The 20,093-nt window shown below is 44.7% G+C and overlaps 1 protein-coding gene across 6 annotated transcripts in view; it reads right to left on the minus strand.

Annotated features, from left to right (window-relative positions):
• LOC138491615 (ubiquitin carboxyl-terminal hydrolase 48-like) overlaps window positions 1-20,093 on the minus strand; it is a 1,427,336-nt gene that overhangs the window by 402,355 nt on the left and 1,004,888 nt on the right. For all 6 annotated transcript variants that reach the window (XM_069618241.1, XM_069618240.1, XM_069618239.1 and 3 more), the window contains one exon: window positions 537-689. In XM_069618241.1, coding sequence (XP_069474342.1) covers window positions 537-689 — 153 coding nt within the window. The remainder of the gene's footprint in view (window positions 1-536; window positions 690-20,093) is intronic.

Raw genomic sequence — 20,093 nt, forward strand, 5'->3', positions numbered from 1 at the left:
ATCAGTAATTTTTGCATCTCCATCTTACATATGAAATCTGAAGACACAAAAGATACAAGAATTGAAGTGAATAGAATCTATTGCATACACCCTAATTTTGCCTAAAGGCAATGAAGTGAATAGCATGTCTGACCTTACTATTAAATGTCAGAATGTGCTTCCAACTAATTGAAGCAAGGAATCATACTGGGTGAAGTTAAGAGTACCCGAATGAAGAACCTGTACTAATGCGTCATGTGAAATATGCATGTGTAATAAATAATTGAATGGAGCAAACCTCTTTTATGTATTCACTCAGTGACAGCTCTAGCCTAGGTGTAGCAAACTAAGAAATGGTACACTGAAACAGCAGTCCCCTGTGCACGTTGACCGTGAAGACACCATTCAAATATATGTATAGTAATAAAGTGTTCTGTCCAATCACACAAACACACACCCACATATAACACCACACACACACACACACACACACTCTCTATCTCTCTTTCTCAGCAGAGTGGTAAAACAACGGACCATATTAGATCTTCATTCTGTACCTGCTCTGTTGCTGATTTTTCATACTGGACTTCCAAAATTCTATCAATACAGATTTCCGTTTCTAATTTCATAAAACTGTTTGTAGAAAAGTTGTATTCAAATCTCTTGAGCTGCACGACCAGGACAGGGGGAACTTTTGTTAATGCTTGCCTCTGCAGAAACAAAAGAAAGAGGTCGTTAGAAATGTAAATATCCATGTATTTATTGTTGATGTGTAAGGTTACTAAATGCAGGAATCTGAAATACGCCTTTTTGGATTGACTCATATCAATGACATTTGTAGATCCTGACGAAGTATGCTAATTGTAGTCTAACTTGGACAAGTCATTGTTTTTAGTCAAGTAAGTGTCCTGCACAAGGTTTTTATATTATGCATGGTTCCCGTACTAAAAGAACATTTTGAAAGTAGAACAGTTGCACAAAGACGAGACAACTCTTTCCCATGTGTTGTGTCACAAGCAGGCAGGGAGTGAATATGCATAAACAGGTTTCGAAGTTTCTCAACAATGTTTATTTTCAAAATTAGAATGACAAATTAAAGAATATGAAACAATATAGCATTCTTTATTTTGAGAGTTAGGATGATAAATTAAACAATATAAAATACATTAAAAGGAGCATTCTTGACAATGAGTTTCAGGAGTCAGAATGGAGATATACAACAAATGTTAACGTAACATAAAAGAGATTGGGTTGGTGGTAGGCTTTCCCCATAGGTGATTGTCCCAGAGGGAGTATGCTAAAACCCGAATTATTCTTCACTTCCCTCAAGGTCTCAGAGGGTCTTCCCTGGATTAAGTATCTCATAACTTGGGAGAAGGCCTATTTGGTTTTCAAAGGACGTGATGGAAGATGACCATAGCATATGTTTTACTTAATGGGAGACATACCTAAGTAAAAACTGTGCAAGGGATCAGGAGTAATGCAAAGTTAGTGATGGGTTACTGTCACATGTGAGGGATCATGGAATGACTGACTAAACACCATCTAAATGTTTATTTTCAGATGTATTGGTTCACAAGAAGTAAGGTTAGGATTACTGCAATCCACAATTTGGAACAACCCCAAAATCTCCTTGGGACTGTGGTCCTCAGTCCTTCCCATCTTCAGGCCCACATCCTCATCAGAAAACATTCACTCACAGTCTCTGGGATTTATAGTGTCCCACACTTCTTTCTTGACTCTAGGTCTTTCTTGGTTGCTGCCAATGTCATTAAGGTCATGTGTTTCTCCTCCCAGATTCCTTTAGCAGGTACTACCACCTGGTATCCTCAGGTCTTCTAAAAGGGCCATGCAATGCATTGCTAATTGTACATGATGGGCCTTATCTATACCCTCCTGGTTGTGTCTCCCAATCTGTCTCCCATCATAGCTTGGTCTAGCTTCTCAAACCTCCCTCCACCACATTAAGAATGTAATTATGGCCCAGATTCGTAAGGGTGTCCTATCTTCTATTCTTTTTACCATCTCTTCTCTTCCTCTTTACGTGGTCATATCCACCACCTGACCATCTTGTCTCCTCCTCCTCTTTTCTTCTCCTCTCGACTTTCTGCCCCATCTCTCCCCATCTCTTCACCTGTTTTCTTCTTCTCTTGAACTCCTTCCCCCCTCTTTCTGCTTCTCCTCTCTATATATCCTTTTCTCCACTCTGTCACTTGTTAAAATTCCTACTGACCTCTCTCTTGCCCCTCCACTTTCGCTCCTCCGATGTATCTCATCTTCACCTCGTTGCTGCTTATTAAAGTTCTACTCTGCAATTGCACCTCTGCATTCAGACTCCTATATCCCACATCTTGTTTTAATACCTTGGCAGGGCAAGGGTCAGGCCATGCAAAACTGCGATCAATTTCATCTCTGTGAGCAGTGCAAGTGTGCATTATGTTTGGGTACAGTTTGGGAAAACTCCTGTACCTCTTAGTGCTCTTAACTGTGTGCCTGATCAATTTACAGCTTAGAATTACTTTGCCAATATCTCCTGCTCGGAAACTGATGACTGCTCGGTTCTTCACCTGACGTCTCTTTATGTCCTGTTTTCTGAATTCTCCCTCACAATCACAGGCACCCACAAGCAGAAGTGTGTAGGCCCCAGCACAGTATTTGGTAGTGCCACATGCAAGTTTTTGTCTCTCCACAATCCAGTATTCGCCAAAGTGACTGCACAGCTCACAGGCTTCCATGGGTGAAGATTCTCAGACAGCATGTGCACTTCCTTACTCTGGCAAATTGTTTCAGTATTTTAATTAAGTAGGGGCCAAAACAGGGGTCTTGGGCAGTAGAGGATGATACAAATGGTGCCAGAAATGGGATGGAAAACTTGTGGATCCTATATGTATATATATATATATATATATATATATATATATATATATGGCCCTGAGGCCTGTATAATAGAGTATGTGGCAGTCCCTGACCTCTGTTGTCACCTTGCCTTCATCCCCTGGCCTTTCACTTGTGACTTTATGACTGTTATTTAAAGGATGGGAGGGTCAATACACTTTTCTACACTAATACCTGCTCGTAAGGACTGTATGCCCAATGTCCATTCCAGAAGGTTTCCTAGAAGCCTGCCCAGGACAGTGTTCACCCCAAATCACAGTCACATGGAGATGAGTGCCCTTGCACAATTCTTGTCTACAGGGGTGTTGCTAGGTCTGGAAAAGATCTGGGGCTACGCTATCCTCTACCTAGGTTGTCTAGCTTTCTCCACCAATGTATGGACTATAGCTCACAGAAAGCTGTAATATGTTCTCTATTTACCTTTTTTCATGCTTGCTCCAATGCCTCTAAAGGTTCTCTGCCATCAGACTGTGTGCTCTGCACCACAGGCTTCTCCAATTTATCTGAATGTTAGTCCTAGCCCTATCCAGCTCTGGTATCAGTGGTATGGTCGTCCCCCTTAGCCAGGCTGAAGCCCTATACCATTGTACCCTATCAGCAATACCCCAACCCCCTCCCTCTCGCTCTCTGCTCCGGACACTCTTCTTCCAGCTCTATCTCCTAAAAATGCCATCCTGTCTTAACTCAACACCCCCACAATAAGGAGTGCTTGCTTTCCTTTTCTACATATCTGATAGAGCCTTATAAGTCCAGTTTGTGTCCAGATTTGTAAATTAAGATCAACTGGAAGCCCAAAGCCAAGTGCAAATCTTGGTACGACTCAGACCTTGTAAAACGCAAGTGTAGGGTGGCTGAGAGGAAATGGCGGGCCTCTTGTGCACCCTCTGACAAACTGGCCTGCCGCCTGCTCCAACGGCAGTACTGACTCTCTGTCCACAGTAAGAAAAGAGCATACATCCAAGCACGCATCTCTGCGGTATCTAACAACTCGGACGAACTCTTTAAAATCTGCAAGGAGCTGTCCAATCCAGCTGCAGTCTCTACCTCTCCTGTCCCCTCCCAGGCCCTCTGAACGGCCTTGGCTTCACATTTTATATCAAAAACCCAGGACATCCTGTCCACCCTCTCTTCCTCTCCTCCTTCTTCCTCTACTTTTTCCTCTACCTCTGGCCTTCCTGCGGCTGCCTCTGCTCCTCCCTTCTCTTCCTTTCCTTTGTTCACCCCCAACAAGGTTTCTAGACAAGTCCGATCTATGAACGTCTCGTCAAAACAGGTTCTTCCCTGTTCATCCAAAACCATCAAGGGCCACATTGACACCCTCGCTCCACCCTTGGCTGACTTCTGAAACCACCCTTTCACCACTGGACCCTTCCCTTCCCCCCTGAAGCACTCTTTTGTGCACCCTCCTCTTAAGAAACCCTCAGCCGACCCCTCCTGTCCGGCTAATTATCACCCGAACTCCATTACTCCATTTCTGGGCAAACTCTTGGAAAAGCTGGCCGTCTCCCAGCTTAACATTCACACTGAATCTGTTGGTTGTCTCCATGACCATCAGTCTGGCTTCAGAGCGTCTAGAATCATGGAAACTGCTCTCCTAAACACCTGTGAAGACCTGCTTGCAACCTTGATACTAACCACCCTTCTGTCCTCATCCTACTCAATCTCTCTTCTGCTTTTGATACTGTCTATCCTGCCAACCGGCTCCATGATAACCTGGGTATCACTGATCATGCCCTGGCCTGGTTGACCTCCTTTCTCTCTGACCGATCCTCCCAGGTCCAACTTGGTTCCTTCCTCTCCTTTATCTCCCTCTCTAGCTGTGGTGTTCCCCATGGGTCTAATCTTTCTCCCTGGCTGTTCAACCAATACCTTCCACCTCTAGCCCACCGCATAGCTGCTCTCTGCTCCAACTCTCAGTGCTATGTGGATGACACTCAGCTCGCTTTCAGGCTATCCTCAGCCGCCTCTTCTCCCTCTCTGATCCCAGATTGTCAATGATCTCTGCCTTAATGCCAGTAAGACAGAGATCCTCCTCATCGGCTCACCAGCACCTTCCTTTCCTGTCACTTTCTGGCCGCCCAATCTGGGCCCTCTTCCTGCTTCCACCTGTGAGGCTAAGAACCTCAGGGTGTTCTTCGACTCCACACTCTCCTTCTCTCCTCACATCTCGGATGTTTCTAAGAAGTCTAACTATCAGCAGCACCTCCTCAGAGGTTTTCTTCATTTCCTCACTTCTCCCTTAGGGTCAGTTGCTTCTCCAAGCAACAATTTGGAGGCAGATCTCTTTCTTCGGGTAGTGCCTCCCTCCGGAACAGCCTCCCTACCTCTCTGAAACTTGAGTAGAACCATCTCTGGTTCCGGAAGCACCTCAAGACCTTCCTCTTTGCTTCTGCCTTCTCTCTTCCTCTCCCCTGCTGATCGCCTGTCTGATACAGGCCCTCGTTACCTGGCTACCCTCTGAATTCGGGCCCAGGTCCCTTGCCTGTCCAGCTGCATACCCAAACTGCCTCCTGGCACCCCTGCACTTGTGGTCTGTATCTGTAACCCTACAGTCCCCTTTCCTGCACTTATTAGACACTTTTGTCTGCACTTCAACACCCGCACTTGCCACATGTTGGTAGCACTACTTGTTGTGTTGATTCCTTGTCCTGCACTTGTCCATCCTCCCACCCCCCCCTGCCGTGGCACTTCTCCACTCCCCGCTCCCCGGCACTTGTGCTATCTCAATGTCACCAGGCCTAGTAAGATAGTTGCTTTTTGTCCTGCCTCTGTTTCCCCTTCCTTTCCTTGTCGTGCCTTAAAACACATGTGTATAGGCAAGTTATAAATGCCACATTATATCATATCAAGAGAATATGCTCTCCGATCCATCAGGGCAACCCTATCCTCTGATTCAGACACAGAGCCCCCGGCTGCTGGCTTGCAGAGTTTCAGGCAACGCTGGAACATGCCAGTGATTTCGGAACAGACAGCTCTCTTTATGAGAGAGTCTTGGGCCCCTTCGACCTCCAGGAGCTATGGTGCTGTATGGATGCTCTGTGAGGCCTGGTGTGAGCAACAGTGTGTTAATCCTGTTTCAGCCCCTGTAGTTCAGGTGAACAAGCAGCGGTAGTCAGGCTGCTAAAGGGTGGCAAGATGGTTAGGCCACCAGCCCCAAAGTATACCACATTGTGGGATGTTAAATAAGTCTTAGAGTTATTCTCCTGAGGGCCGGCTAACGGCCAGTTGTCGAGACAGCAACTGTCTTGTGTCATGCAAGAGAGTTTCAGACGTCAGAGCATTAGAAATCTATAGGAACGTTTTCTATTCAGACGGAGTGGCGTTCCGTGTCACCAGGCGGACTAAAGGGAATACGGATGTGATTTCCTACTCAAACTTTCCGGACAACGTGAAGTTGTGCGTAGCATGTTGAATTAAGGAATACGAGAGATTCTCTGCACTAGTTAGGCCGCAGGGACTGTCACCGCTGCTTATTGCACATAGGGAATCTTTTCACACAGTGTCAGTAGCTACTATATGCAGATGGGTAAGAGAGATTTTGGCATTAGCAAAAACAAACATTTCAATATTCGGTATGCATTCTGTCAGAGGAGTTATGGCGTCCCGAGCATTCACCATTGCAGTTTCGTTACAGGACATTCTCGGGGCGCTGGTCAAGTGATTCCACATTTCATACTTTAAAAAAATACATATTTATTTTAAGTGGCCTCATTCCAAATCTGGTGGTCCTGAAATAAGTATGCTGGTAGCAAAGTACCTGTACCCTTTCTGGACCATCAAACTATGAGAATGCCTGCAGGGACCGGTGCTCCCAGCAGGTCTGACCTGCTGGGAGCACCGGCCCCTGCAGCCATGGTTTCAATGGAAGCAGCGGCACTGTTATCAACAGTGCCAGTGCTTTTGTGACCCTATTCATGTGGAGTCCTACGGAACTCCACGGGAATGGGCACTTACAGTTTCTGCTGCCTGACATCCCGGGCCGCTGAAACTTGTAATGTCCTGTTGGCACTGGGATCTCAGGCAGCGGAACAGTGTTACGAGATCGGCAGGTTCTCTTCTAATTTTTATACAGTCGATACAACAGTCAAAGTTTTCATCAGTAGATATTATCCTGACTGCTTTCCCCATAGCAACCGGGCAGTGAATAAACATTTCCCCAGCAGAACACCCCCCTCCATTCTTCCTCTTTTACCACCCACTGCTCATAATTCCCTCATAACTTTGCTGCCTCTCCAACTGCCCTTTTTCCAGTTAGGCACAAGTCTGGTGTCGACATTAGTTCATTAAACAATTGTCCCCAGTCCAGTGCCCCCGCTTTATCTGAATCCACCCTCCCTCTTAGGATTTCTGCTTCAGCCATCCCCCATCGTTGTGCATCCCCGGCCCAAGATTATACTGAGGCGTCTTCCGGGCATTTCCAGGGTATCGCAATCCTGTGTTTTGTCAATAGAAGCAAGAATTTGACTACTTTCTTCTTCAGTTTTCCCTTTCCCCCCCGGCACCAATCCCCACAAACTGATCTCTTGAGTACACTCATACATACTATGTCTCCTGTCTCCAGGTGTTAATTTTTCCCATGCCTGGATCACCCTACAGTCCCAGATCATATGCCAAAATCCTGCTGATGCTTCCCCACCTCTAGGACATCCATGTGGGTGTTGCGGGTGAATCGTATGCAGTCTGGATGGAGTCATGTAAACTCTGTGCAGGAAATTGTATTGGATTAGACGGAAACTTGCGTTCCTGGATAACTTTGTCACTTGTTCCAAAATTCGTGCACACTGAGCATCTGTGATCTCATGCCCCATGTCCCGCCCCCACTTCCCTTTGACCCCCCAGGCAGCCAGTCTCTTAACCAACCGTACATAACCCAGAAAGGTTCCCTGAGTCATTGCATACCTTTGTCTCCATTGCACGATCGATAGAAGGTTCCCTCTCATATTCCCTATCCTAGTCTAGCCCCTTTCCTCGTAATTTACCAGTATTAAAGGTTCTCATGATCTCTCATATGATCGGATCGAACCCCAATGGTAAGTTTGGACTTAACATCCATGAATTACATTATTTCTTTGGAAGGTCCTGCCATTTCTCCCTTGGAACAGCATATATTGGACTTGTTCCCACTGTGACCATTGAGTCCCACAACAACTCAATGACTTCCCCATTCCTCGGGAGCCCCAATAGGAACCTCCATTGGTCCCCCTCTGAAGAAACATTTCAATTGGTCACTGTCTGTAACAGAGCTGCCATGAAGTAGATCTCAAAATCTGGGAGTGTGAACCCCCCACCTTGGTTCGATCTACATAGTGTCTCTAAAGCCACTCGTCTATGGCCCGTTTCCCATCGCAATTGCCCAACTTTCATATGTAGCATTTTAAAAATACCCTTTTGATCTTGTATGGAATGTTTATAAAATAATAAAGCAATTTAGGTAATACTACCATCTTACAGAAAGCAATTCTTCCGATCATGGACAATGGCACAGTCTTCCAAAAAGCCACAGAGTCACCTATACCTAACAATGCCCTTGCTTTGTTACAAAAAAAAGTTTCTTCCATCTCGTGGAAAACTGTAATGCCTTAGTATCGGAATGACTCTTATTCCCAAGGTATCTCCCCTTGAGGAAGCAGTTCCCTTGGCTAGCTCCGCAACGCCGCCAGTGGGAACAGCAGATACTTTTCTCTGTTCACCAAAAAAACTGACAGCCGCCTAAAATTACCAAGTATCTTCAATATTATCAGGATATTCTCCCTTGGGTTACAGACATACAATAATGCGTCATCCGCGTACAGAGAGATATTATGGGCGATGCCAAGGACCCTGATCCCTGTATCTGATATATAGTGTCAAAAGTACCCAGCCAGAGGTTCTAGAGCCATGGCAAGCAACCATGATGAAAATGGGCAGCCCCCACCCCTTCTCCAGTATCCACTGTGATGATATCCATCCCCCAATTTTAACTCGTGCCACAGGTTCCCTCTACAATAAATGAATCCATCTCTGAATATTTGGTCCCCACCCAAATGCCTGCATTACCTGGAATAGCCAAGGCCCCTCCACAGAGTCAAAAGCTTTGTTTGCATCTAAGGCCATAAGGGCAAGCTCTTCTTTTGAATCCTGCACTTGTTCCATTATATACTGCATTCTCCTAATATTCATCAAGGTGTTTCTCACACCCACAAATCCACACTCATTCAGGTGTGAGGTCTGGAACCACTGCAGACAGCCTTGTTGCCAGCACTTTCCCCGATATTTTAGAATCTACATTATTGAGGGAGATGGGTCTATACAAGTCACAATAGTTTGGATCTTTGTGGGGTTTCAACAGTACCGTGATTAGTGTCTCCCCCATGGTACCAGGAAGAACCCCTTGTTCATAGGCTGCTCATACACTTGTTTCAGAAGGGGGACCGATATGTCTGCGTACTTTAGGTAGAATTCCACCAGCAGACCATCTGTGCCTAGGGATTTCCCTCTTTGCATTGACCGGAGAGCCCTCATAATCTCCTCTACCTCAATGGGTGCTTCTCATTCCTCCCTCTGATGTTGTGACAGCTTTAGTATCTGTGCAAACTCTAATAAATCCCCTGCCTCCTCCTCCGTGTATGTGCCTTCGCTAGTGTACAGCTTTTTATAATAAACATTAATATGTTGCTGTGTGACTGCCCATGTACCAAACTCATCATATATCTGCGTAGTAGTGGCTCCCTGTGGAGATTCCTTCTGAAACAATTAGGCTAACAGGTGTCTTGCTTTGTCTCCCTCTCTGTGTACCCTCTTCGTGTATTGGAACCTATCAAACCTAGTCAACCTTTCTTGACGTTCCTGTTGGTCACTAAGGGCCTCTGCCAATTCTGACCCTACCGTATGCCCTGCCCACATATTCTCCAATTGCCTGATATGCCTTTCGAATTCCAATGTCCTCCGCGGTCATGATCACTTACAGGGTTTCTGGGTTGGGATCAGGTGTTCGGGCCAGGAAGGGCTCTTGGTACAGATCTGTAGGGGCTAGATGGGTTTTAGCATGGCAAACCTGGCATTCTCACATTCCCCAGCACCAAAGTTACAATGGGCTCCCATAGAGATTCAATGGTTTACCATTCCCCTTAAGATGGCCGCCCTTCGGGTCACTGTCTAATAAGTTAATGAGAACTAGTCATTGGGCATAGAGGACTATAAAAGCCCCACCCCCGCAGTAACACGTGCTTCCCGCTAGTCCCGCTGACAGTGGTGTAACGCTACTGGTGCTCAGCTCACAGACCTGTAAGACAATAGAAAAAAGTAATGTTATGAACTTTCCACAGCAGCAGTCCTCCGAAGGGTGACTTCATTCTCTGTAGTTCCTCAGTTCAATCAGCAGCCTCCGACCTCCTAAAACCTGTAAAGACAAAGGTACCACAGTTAATGAAAGAACATTAAAAACATAGTAGCGAATAAAAATAACCCTACATGCTTACGGACCTGAAGATCCGACATGCTTTTTAATCATTACAACGCCTTGCCTCACAGAAAAGGAACCATAACTTGGTAAAGAATGCACGTTGTGCCGCGCCACTTTTCCTAACTATGCGCGCATACTTACCTCAAGAGAAAACTCATAGCTTGGTAACAAAGGCACGTTGTGCTGTGCTCCTTTCCTCACTACGCACACATATTTACCTCAAGAGAAGACTTCATGCTTTTTCTTCGATGACACCCGTGCTCCTCAAGTGAAACTTCTTTCTTCAGCGAACCTGCAAAAGAAAGAGAGAGTTGCTAAATCATCAAGAGATCTCTCCCATTTCAGAACCTTTTTTCTCTCAGAGACTTCACTGCTCTCCTGATTAAAGACTAAAGACCCCTCCAAAAATGTAGACACTTACCTTCAGAGGCTTTTCAACGTTTTACAGTATAAGTACCTTTTGAGCCTCACCACCAATGCACTTCTGCATGAATGCAGGATGGAGAGCTCCCTAATATCAAAACACAGGTGAGGGGAGTGGGGGCCATAGGAACTATACGGGAGTCAGTCAAGGTGGGAAGAGGGGAGAGCCATAGTAGAGTTACCACATAATAATGATCTCAGTCCCCCTCCTATTTTTTCTCTCCATTATGACAGGGGGAAATCCTGTTTAACCAGTATTGCCAGATCACCAGGGTCCCGGAGCATTTATGCTCCAGAAGGGACAAAGTAAGCATTACAGAACGCAAAGCCAGTACTTAAACTACTCTGCCCAAGCGTAATGGAGTACCACAGATATAGATAATTTGTCCCAGTTATTGGGGGGACTACGTGCTGAAGTCCATGCAGCACGGTCTGAAACCGATTCCTTGAGACGGGAGTTGGTACTTAATAGAGATCGCACTGATGAGTTGGGCGGTCAACTACTACAAACACAGGCATGCCAAGCCCCACTTCCAGGTGGTCTTCCTCCAGTGCAAGTTTCCCCACCAGTGCCTCTGGTTCAGGTAGTTGTACCTGGAAATATTCCATTGGCTCCCCCCGAACGGTTTGTGGGGGATCCTAAGCATTTCGCAGTGTTCATGAATCAGTGTCATTTGCATTTCCTGTCCAGACCAGGGTTTTTTCCATCAGACCAGTCTAAAGTGGCATTTGTATTATCCTATTTAGGTGGGCAATGCTTGGTCCATTCCTCTGGTGAACAGGGATGATCCTTTGTTAAGAAACTTTCCTGGGTTTCAGCAGGAACTAGTGAAACTCTTTGCCCGTCATACACAGGGGCAGGCCTTGGACAATGAACTACTTTCCCTACGACAAGGCAGCCAAGATTTGCTGGCTTATGTAGCTTTCTTCAATCAGTTGGTAGCAGAAACTAACTGGCCAGAAAAGAAGAAAATGACACTCTTCTATCTGGGTCTAGGGGGAGAACTAAAAGAAATTTTGGGACAGGTTGTGAATCCTCTCACAGGTTGTGCGGAATTCATTGATCTCACTATTCAACTGGACCATTGCTTGCAAGATCGACGAGCAGATCGTTCCCGGTCAGATAATAGATCATACTATGTCTGTCCAAAAGATAATGGTAGTCGCCATGTAACTGAGAGCCATCCTGAGCCAATGCAATTGGGAGGTGCTCAGGGCCCCATGTCAAAGGAGCAAAGAGAGAAGAGAAGACTGCAGCATTTATGCCTCTATTGTGGTTCAGCTGGACATTTTCCTTCGCAACTGTCTGGTGAAACCTCCCTGGAAACCGGTAGGAGCCTTAGATAAGGCTGAAAAAGGAGAAAATAGGGAAGATCAGATGGAAAAATCATATGCCCGACAAGCTTAGAGGTCGGCTTGTCGAGCCAGAAGAGGGAATCTCAGATCTCTCCTTTCGTTGTACCCGTCATCCTGAGTAGTCACTGTCAATCTTCCAAACTGCATGCTTTAGAAGCATACGTGGACAGTGGTGTGATTGGAAACTACATAGATCACAAACTCGCAAGCAAGATTGGTATTGCTAAGTACCCTAAGTCAGTGGTTGAGAACGTCACGGCGGTTGATGGTACCCAGCTAATATCAGGACCATTGCACAGTGTACTGAGGCCTGCACCTTGCTCTACCAGGATGGACATCGAGAAAAGATATTGTTTGACCTAATCAGTGCTCCGCAGTTCAAAGTTATATTAGGTATCCCATGGTTAGAGGTACATAATCCACAGATTGATTGGCATGCCAGCACCTTGACGTTCACCCAAGAGTGCAAGAGCTCATGTTACAGAGTAAAAGTATCAGGAAAACAAGTTCAGGCGGTATGCAGAGGAGAACCTCTGCAATGTCCCCTGAATCAGATCCCTTGTACCTGGACAGGATAGAATTAAGTGTTTCATAGTTTGTTTAACGTTTTCATCACATTCTTGGCATATGTCCGATGGATACACACTCTTATCACAAATATGCAGTATTTCTAGCGTCGGCAAGATATTCAATTTAAATCGAAGAAAGTTCATCCTTGCCTTAGGATCTGGAAACTGTCTCAGATAAGTGGGGAGGGTAGCTCTCAGTCTATCATATACGGAAAAGTTAGTAGACAATTTAGCTGCCCTTACCCCCTCAATAGTCCTAGACCAATCCCTTCTCTTCATAAATTCCTTCGATCTCAAAGGGTTGGAATTCAGGGTATCAACATCCGTGTCTGCTGCTATAATGATATCAAGAGATTTTGTTTTCAGCATTTCCAAAAAGGTATTATACCCCTTAATCATTTGACAATGAACATCCCCATAAAGAGTATCACATTGGGGATCCTTTGTCAGTCTAAATAATGAGACCCATCTTAGTTCCATGGAGAATAAAAGAGACATAAGACTCAACTCATATCGAACCAAGGCCGTTGGAACAGAGTTTGGGAGGCTAAGAACCCTCTTCCATATTTTCACCTCAACACGTTCCCAGTTAATAAGAAAACCTTGAATACTGCACTCAAGACCAAAAAGCAACTTTGGTATGACCTTACCCACATAGTACTTTATCAAGGGGGTAAGTGTAAATTTGCAATATTTTAGATGTATCCTTAGCATATGAGAGCCCAATTTAGCTGCTTTCAGGTCTAATATAGTTATCAAGTCTGTTTTAGTTGGGCATGGGGTGATCTTCGAGGCCAGATAAGTGAGTTCCCTTACCACCGGTACAACTGTACCTTTGATTTTCCAAGAAAAAGGCATTGTTTCGTCAAAGGGCGCTTAAAGATCATCACGTTGGATTCATCTGGGTTGATTTTCAGATTGTTGGCTAATGCGTAATCTCCCAGTGCCTTCATTAGCCTTTGTAGGCCTATTTGCGTATAATCCAATACCATGATATCGTCCGCATAGACTAAAAAGGAAAGCTTAGTCTCACCAATCTTAGGACTAGCCAACAAAAGAGTCAGAAAGGAATTTAATATATCTGAGATATAGAGATTAAATAGGAAAGGGGCCACCAGGCAACCCTGACGAACCCCTCTCTGAATTGCAATCAGCTGCGATAGATCACCCGCAGTTCATAGTCAGACTCTTAGTGTACAATTCTGATGTAATTCAATAAGAATGGCTAACAGTGGTTCAGGAATCCCCCAGGTTTTCAGCTTTCACCACAGATGCTTGCTATTTACAGTGTCAAAGGCCTGGGATAAATCCACCCAAGCCCCAGAGAGTGGTCTCCCCCCCCCCCTTGGCTGTACTCCCCACATTTAAACAAGTTAGAATAAGATTATTAAGTGAGGTAGACAGACCCCTACAAAATCCAGTCTGAAATTCGGATATGATTTTACTAGTTGAAGCCCATTCTTCAAGATCTCTAAGGACCAGACCCGCAAATATTTTGCTGTCTGCATCCAAAAGGGATATCGGGCGCTAGTTGCTTGCAGCTAGGCGGTCACCATGCTTGAAAATAGGTATTATTATAATAGTTTTCCAAGAATAAGGTATAGTAGTTGTTGCAATGATATTATCGAATAGGGCTTTTAGGACCCTGGACCAAGTATCTGGATTAGATTTCAGGATAGCATTAGGTAAACCATTTAGCCATGCAGCACGGGAAGCCGATGCTTTACTTATTGTCAATCTAATCTCCTCCACAGTATAAGACAGAGCCCAATTACCTGATGTAATATTAATCAGTGACTTGCACTCTTTTGCACCATAGATCTTAGTTAAGTGCTCCACCCAGGAATGCTCCTGAATAATAGTTTCTTGGCCATGTACATTAGTTTTGTTAATTAATGACCAAAAACTGCGGGAATTTCTGAGAGAGTTTTCAACACAGTCTCACCCTCTGTCTGTAGTCTTATTGTGCGATGCAATCTCATCCAGTTCCTAAATTTGTTGTTTATCTGTCTGACCTCCAAAGAGTACTCAACCTTATCCTTTTTTGCGAGGTTTAACAGATAAAGAGTCCTTCTTCTCTCTTTTTTCTTTTCAAGAATGCCAATATCAAAACAATGTGCATGGTTAGAATTGATCTTACTCAAACCCAATTTAGGGGGGAAGGGGCAGTCTCCAAAGAAGACTTAAAAAGTTATTTGGTTCAAATTGATACAGGAGATCCTGGTCATCATGATCCAAAATCATTGTCTCTAGTTGTTCGTTCAATATCTGGCCCCCCTTATTAAATTTGGCCAACCTGCTCCCAGCCGTGTTAAGTGAGAGCAGTTGTTTCATGTATGGCACCCTTTGAACCCGGGGAATACAAAATTTAGCAGTCAACATAGCATGATCACTCATCATTTCTCCTCAGATTTTGAATTGAATACAGGCATCAAACAAATTCTGAGAGGCAAAAATATAATCAATGGTTGAGTATCAAGTCGGGGCAATCTCATTATTCTTTTCCAAGTTACCATTGAAGGCCCAGTCTTTCATAAATTCAGCCCAAACTCTCCCATCCGTGCTCCTCTGCTTTCTTTGATCGACTGACATATTCTCTTTCAAACAATAAGAGTTGAGATCTCCCATCAATAATATGTAATCACTTGGAAATTGCATAGTAAGTAGATTCAACAGGTCCCAGAGTTTCTGGACAAACGGTATGACTGGATATCGAGCAGGGTTCCAGGACACATTTACCAATAACCACCCTTTATCACCATCCATATCCTTCAGTACTGCTCTTACAATAATAATCCCTGAGTCGTCATTAGCAAGGACATACGAGCTCCCAAAAATCTTATTCCTACAAAAGAGCGTTAGACCCCCTCCCATCGGATGTCCCACTGCCCCCTTTGTAAACAGTTGGTGGTGGGAAGCAAAACCCTCTACATCAAAGGGTCTGAGTAGCCATGTTTCTTGAACAAAAATCAGGTTGTACGAAAGAAAGAGATATGACCTCGTAATGTCATTACAGAGCGAGTTAGTGCCCCTCGAGTTCCAAGAGAGGGCTCTAACCCTCAATGTAGTTAGAGATGTTGATCAGCCTAACCCATTTTAAGAAGGATCTGTGAGACAATCTCAGGGACCATAGCCAAGGTTGGTAACAATGGGTTGGGATCTTTCTGTTGTTTCTCTTCCAATCCATTGTGTGGTATATTTGGGTTGGCTAAGGTATTTCCAGACATGTCTTTTGGTTGGAGTTCTGATACCACCAGACCCCTATGGGACGAGTCAACACTGGCCCCCAAAATCGATGACCAGCCAAGCTTGGATTTAAGAGTTAGTCTGGCAATATTCATATTTGGAGAGCACAGGAATCCAACAATATCATTATCTTCTGCAAGAAAATACACATCTGAAGACATATCTTGATAAGTACATTGCTAAAGAATTTATCCGACCTTCAAAGTCGCCTGCAGCTTCTCCGCTATTCTTCGTGCCAAAGAAGGAGGGAGACGTTCGTACCTGTATAGATTATTGTGCACTGAATCAGATCACAGTAAAGAACAGGTACCCGCTTCCACTCATTCCAGTGTTATTGGACCAAGTCAAAGATGCTAACATTTTTACGAACTTAGACCTTCGGGGAGCTTATCACCTGGTGCGAATTAAGGTGATGAATGGAAAACTGCTTTCCGCACTAAGTATGGATTATTTGAGTACCAAGTGATGCCTTTTGACTTGTGCAATGCCCCGGCCGCTTTTCAGAATTTCATGAAGGATGTGTTACGTGAATTGTTTGATGTGTGCGCAGTGGTGTACATTGATGACATCTTGATCTACTCAGCTTCAGCCCAGGAACACATTGCCCATGTTTGAGCGGTACTTACTAAGTTACAGCAACATCAGTTGTACGTCAAATTAAAAAGATGCTCTTTTCATGTGACTTTTGTGGAGTTTTTGGGATTCGTCTTGTTACCACAGGATATTCAGATGGACAACAGAAAAGTAGAAGCAGTTTTAACCTGGCCATCTCCCACATCGGTGAAAGGAGTACAAAGTTTCTTGGGATTCACCAATTTTTATCAGCTATTTTTATCTGGTTTTTCTCAGCTTGTTCATCCAATAACATTGTTCCTACGAAAACACAAAAACAATCGATTGGACCGCTGAAGCTGAAGAGCATTCCAGACTTTGAAGAATAGATTTACAATTGCCCCAGTGTTATGACATCCTCAGCCTGATTTGCCGATTGTGGTGGAGACCGATGCTTTTAGTGCTGTCGTGGGAGCGGTACTGTCCCAAAAGGACTTGGAAACCAGACAGTTGCACCCAGTGGCCTTTTGGTCTAAGACATTTCCAGCAGCAGAATTAAATTACGCTATCACAGATAAGGAACAATTAACTATTAAAAATGCATTCAAGGAATAGAGACATCACCTGTTAGGAGCTCGACACACATTCACTGTTCTTACGAACCATAGAAACCTGCAATACTTGCAGGCCGCAAAAGCTCAGTCCTCACGACAGCTCCGTTGGGCTCTGTTTTTTGCGGAATATGAGTTTTGTCATCACATACCGCCCTGGTGTGCGCAATGGCAAGGCGGACGCTTTGTCACGCATCAGGGAGAGTGAAGATGTAACTCAAAATCCTGTGAGCATCATTCCAGAATAAAAAATGTTGGGAGTTACTAGATGTTCCATAGAGGATTTGAAGACAAAGATCTGGCTTAGTATGAAAACCTCTGAGTTAGAGGCCTGGGAGTCTAAAAGGCCTCAGTATCCATTGCAAGAGAAGTACTGTACTGTACAAGAGCCGGTGCTGGCAGATTATCATGCAGCACTACTGGAGGGTCATCCGGGGATTGCTAAAACAGCTGCTAAGGTTAAACGACTTTTCTGGTGGCCCATTTGGCGCAAAGACATCATCGATTTTGTCCAAACTTGTGGAATATGCGCCCAAAATAAAAGTTCAAAGCAAAAACCTGCAGGACTTCTTCAACCTTTAGCTGTTCCACCTACACCATGGCACACCATCTCAATGGATATCATTACAGAGTTGCCACCCTGTTTGGGTTACAACACGATCTTGGTGGTGGTGGATTTATTTTACAAAATGGCCCATTTTGTGGCACTAAAAGAAATTCTGTCAGCATCACACTTGGCTAAGGTCTTCTTGCAACACAGTGTACGTCTACATGGTTTTCCGTCAGTTGTGGTCTCTGATAGTGGGAGCCAATGTGTATCCCAATTCTGGAAAAGGTGTTGCGAGATGGCTAGGATAGAAGTGCATTTGTCTACTAGCCACCATCCACAAACCGATGGACAAACGGAGCGAATGAATGAAACCTTCGAGCAGTATCTCCAATGTCTCCTCCATGAAACGGATCACTCTTCGGTGGATTTGCTCTGGATTGCAGAGTATGCTTACAACAATTCTGAGCATGCTTCTACAGGGCAGACTCCTTTTTACATTCTTAATGGTTGCCATCCACGAACCTCGCCTTTGATCCACCAGAGCCATTATAGATGCCAGCAGTGCAGAGTTTACACAAGAACATTTCCTGAGCTAGGAAGAAAGCCTTAGTACATCTGACTGCTGCGAAGGAGAGCAAAAGAAATTTGCTGACAAGCACCGAAGAGACACTGCGGATTATCAAGTGGGAGACAAGGTGTGGCTAGTTTCCAAATACATTGCTCTTAAAAAGCAGCATAAATTCCAACCTAAATTTCAGGGCCAGTGGAAGCAGTCACCAATCCTGTAGCTCTGAAGTTGACCCTTCCATCTCATATGCAAATACACCCTGTGTTTCATGTTTCCCTATTGAAGCCAATGAATGCAGGAACCAGAATGCAAAAATCTCCAGAAACAGTGATTGTAGAAGGTGAACCAGAGTTCGAAGTGAAAGAGATTTTAGATTCCAAAGTAGTCAAAGGAAATTGTTTTAGCTGGTGGATTGGAATGTTTTCGGTTCGCAGGACAGAACTTGGGAACCTAGGGCTAACATTCATGCTCCCCAGCTACTTAAAAGATTTAATCAGAATCATCCAACCAAACCAGGGTCGGAAGGACCACCCTTAGGAGTGGCATTGGGGGGGGGGAACTGTCATGATCACTTCCAGGGTTTCTGGGTTGGGATCAGGTGTTCAGATCAGGAAGGGGTCTTGGTACAGATCTGTAGGGGCTAGATGGGTTTTAGCATGGCAAACATGGCATTCTCACATTCCCCAGTACCAAAGTTACAATGGGCTCCCATAGAGATCCAGTGGTGTACCATTCCCCTTAAAATGACCGCCCTGCAGGTCACTAAGTAGTTATTGAGAACTAGTCATTGGGCATAGAGGCCTATAATAGCCCCACCTCCGCAGTAACACTTTAGTTCCGCTGACATTGGTGTAACGCTACCGGCGCTCATCTCACAGACCTGTAAGAAAATAGAAAAAAGTCATGTTATGAACTTGAATAGCTAACAAAAAAAAGCACAGACCTTAGTCTTCAATGTACCTGACCATAGCTTTCCGCAGCAGCAGTCCTCCGACAGGTGACTTCGTTTTCTGTGGTTCCACAGTTCAGTCAGCAGTCTTCGTCCACGGCCGCAGCTTTATCTTGGAATCTTCCGATCTCCGAAAACCTGCAAAGACAAAGTTAATGAAAGAACATTAAAGACATAGTAGCAAATTAAAATAACCCTAAGCGCTTACGTACCTGAAGCTCAGATGAGCATTTCCAAGCATTCGAACACCTTGCCTCACAGAAAAGGAACCATAGTTTGGTAACAAAGGCACGTTGGGCCGCACGCCTTTTCCTAACTGCGCGCGCATACTTACCTCAAGAGGACTTCATGTTTTTTCTTCGACGACGCCCATGCTCCTCAAGTAAAACTTCTTTCATCAGCGAACCTGCAAAATAGAGAGTTGTTAAATCATCAACAGAGATCTCTCCCACCTCTTTTCTCTCAGAGACCTCAGCGCTCTCCTTATTTAACACTAAAGACCTCTCCAAGAATTTAGACATTTACCTTCAGAGGCTTTTGAACGTTTTACAGCATGAGCACCTTTTGAGCCTCACCACCAACGCACCCATGAATGAAAGCAGGTTGGAGAGTGCCCTAATCGCAAAACACAGGTGAGGAGAGTAGGGGCCATTAGAACTATAGGGAAATCAGTCAAGGTGGGAAGAGGGGAGAGCCATTGCAGAGTTACCACATAATATTGATCCCAGTCCCCCTCCTATTTTTTCTCTCCTTTATGACAGCGGAAAATCCTGTTTAACCAGTATTGCCAGATCACCATTTATGCTCCTGCGGGGCCAAGGTAAGTGTTACATCTGCAACCCCACGCCTTTGAGGGCTTCCCACATGGTCCCCACTTCTGCCACCAACCTGTATTTATAAGAATGTGGTGAGTTATTTCCGTATTGTGGTGTTAAATGCCCCATCTTCCAGTCA

This window comes from Ambystoma mexicanum, chromosome 10 (genome assembly GCF_040938575.1).
Source record: "Ambystoma mexicanum isolate Mex_15411 chromosome 10, UKY_AmexF1_1, whole genome shotgun sequence".
In the NCBI taxonomy this organism is placed as follows: Eukaryota; Metazoa; Chordata; class Amphibia; order Caudata; family Ambystomatidae; genus Ambystoma; species Ambystoma mexicanum.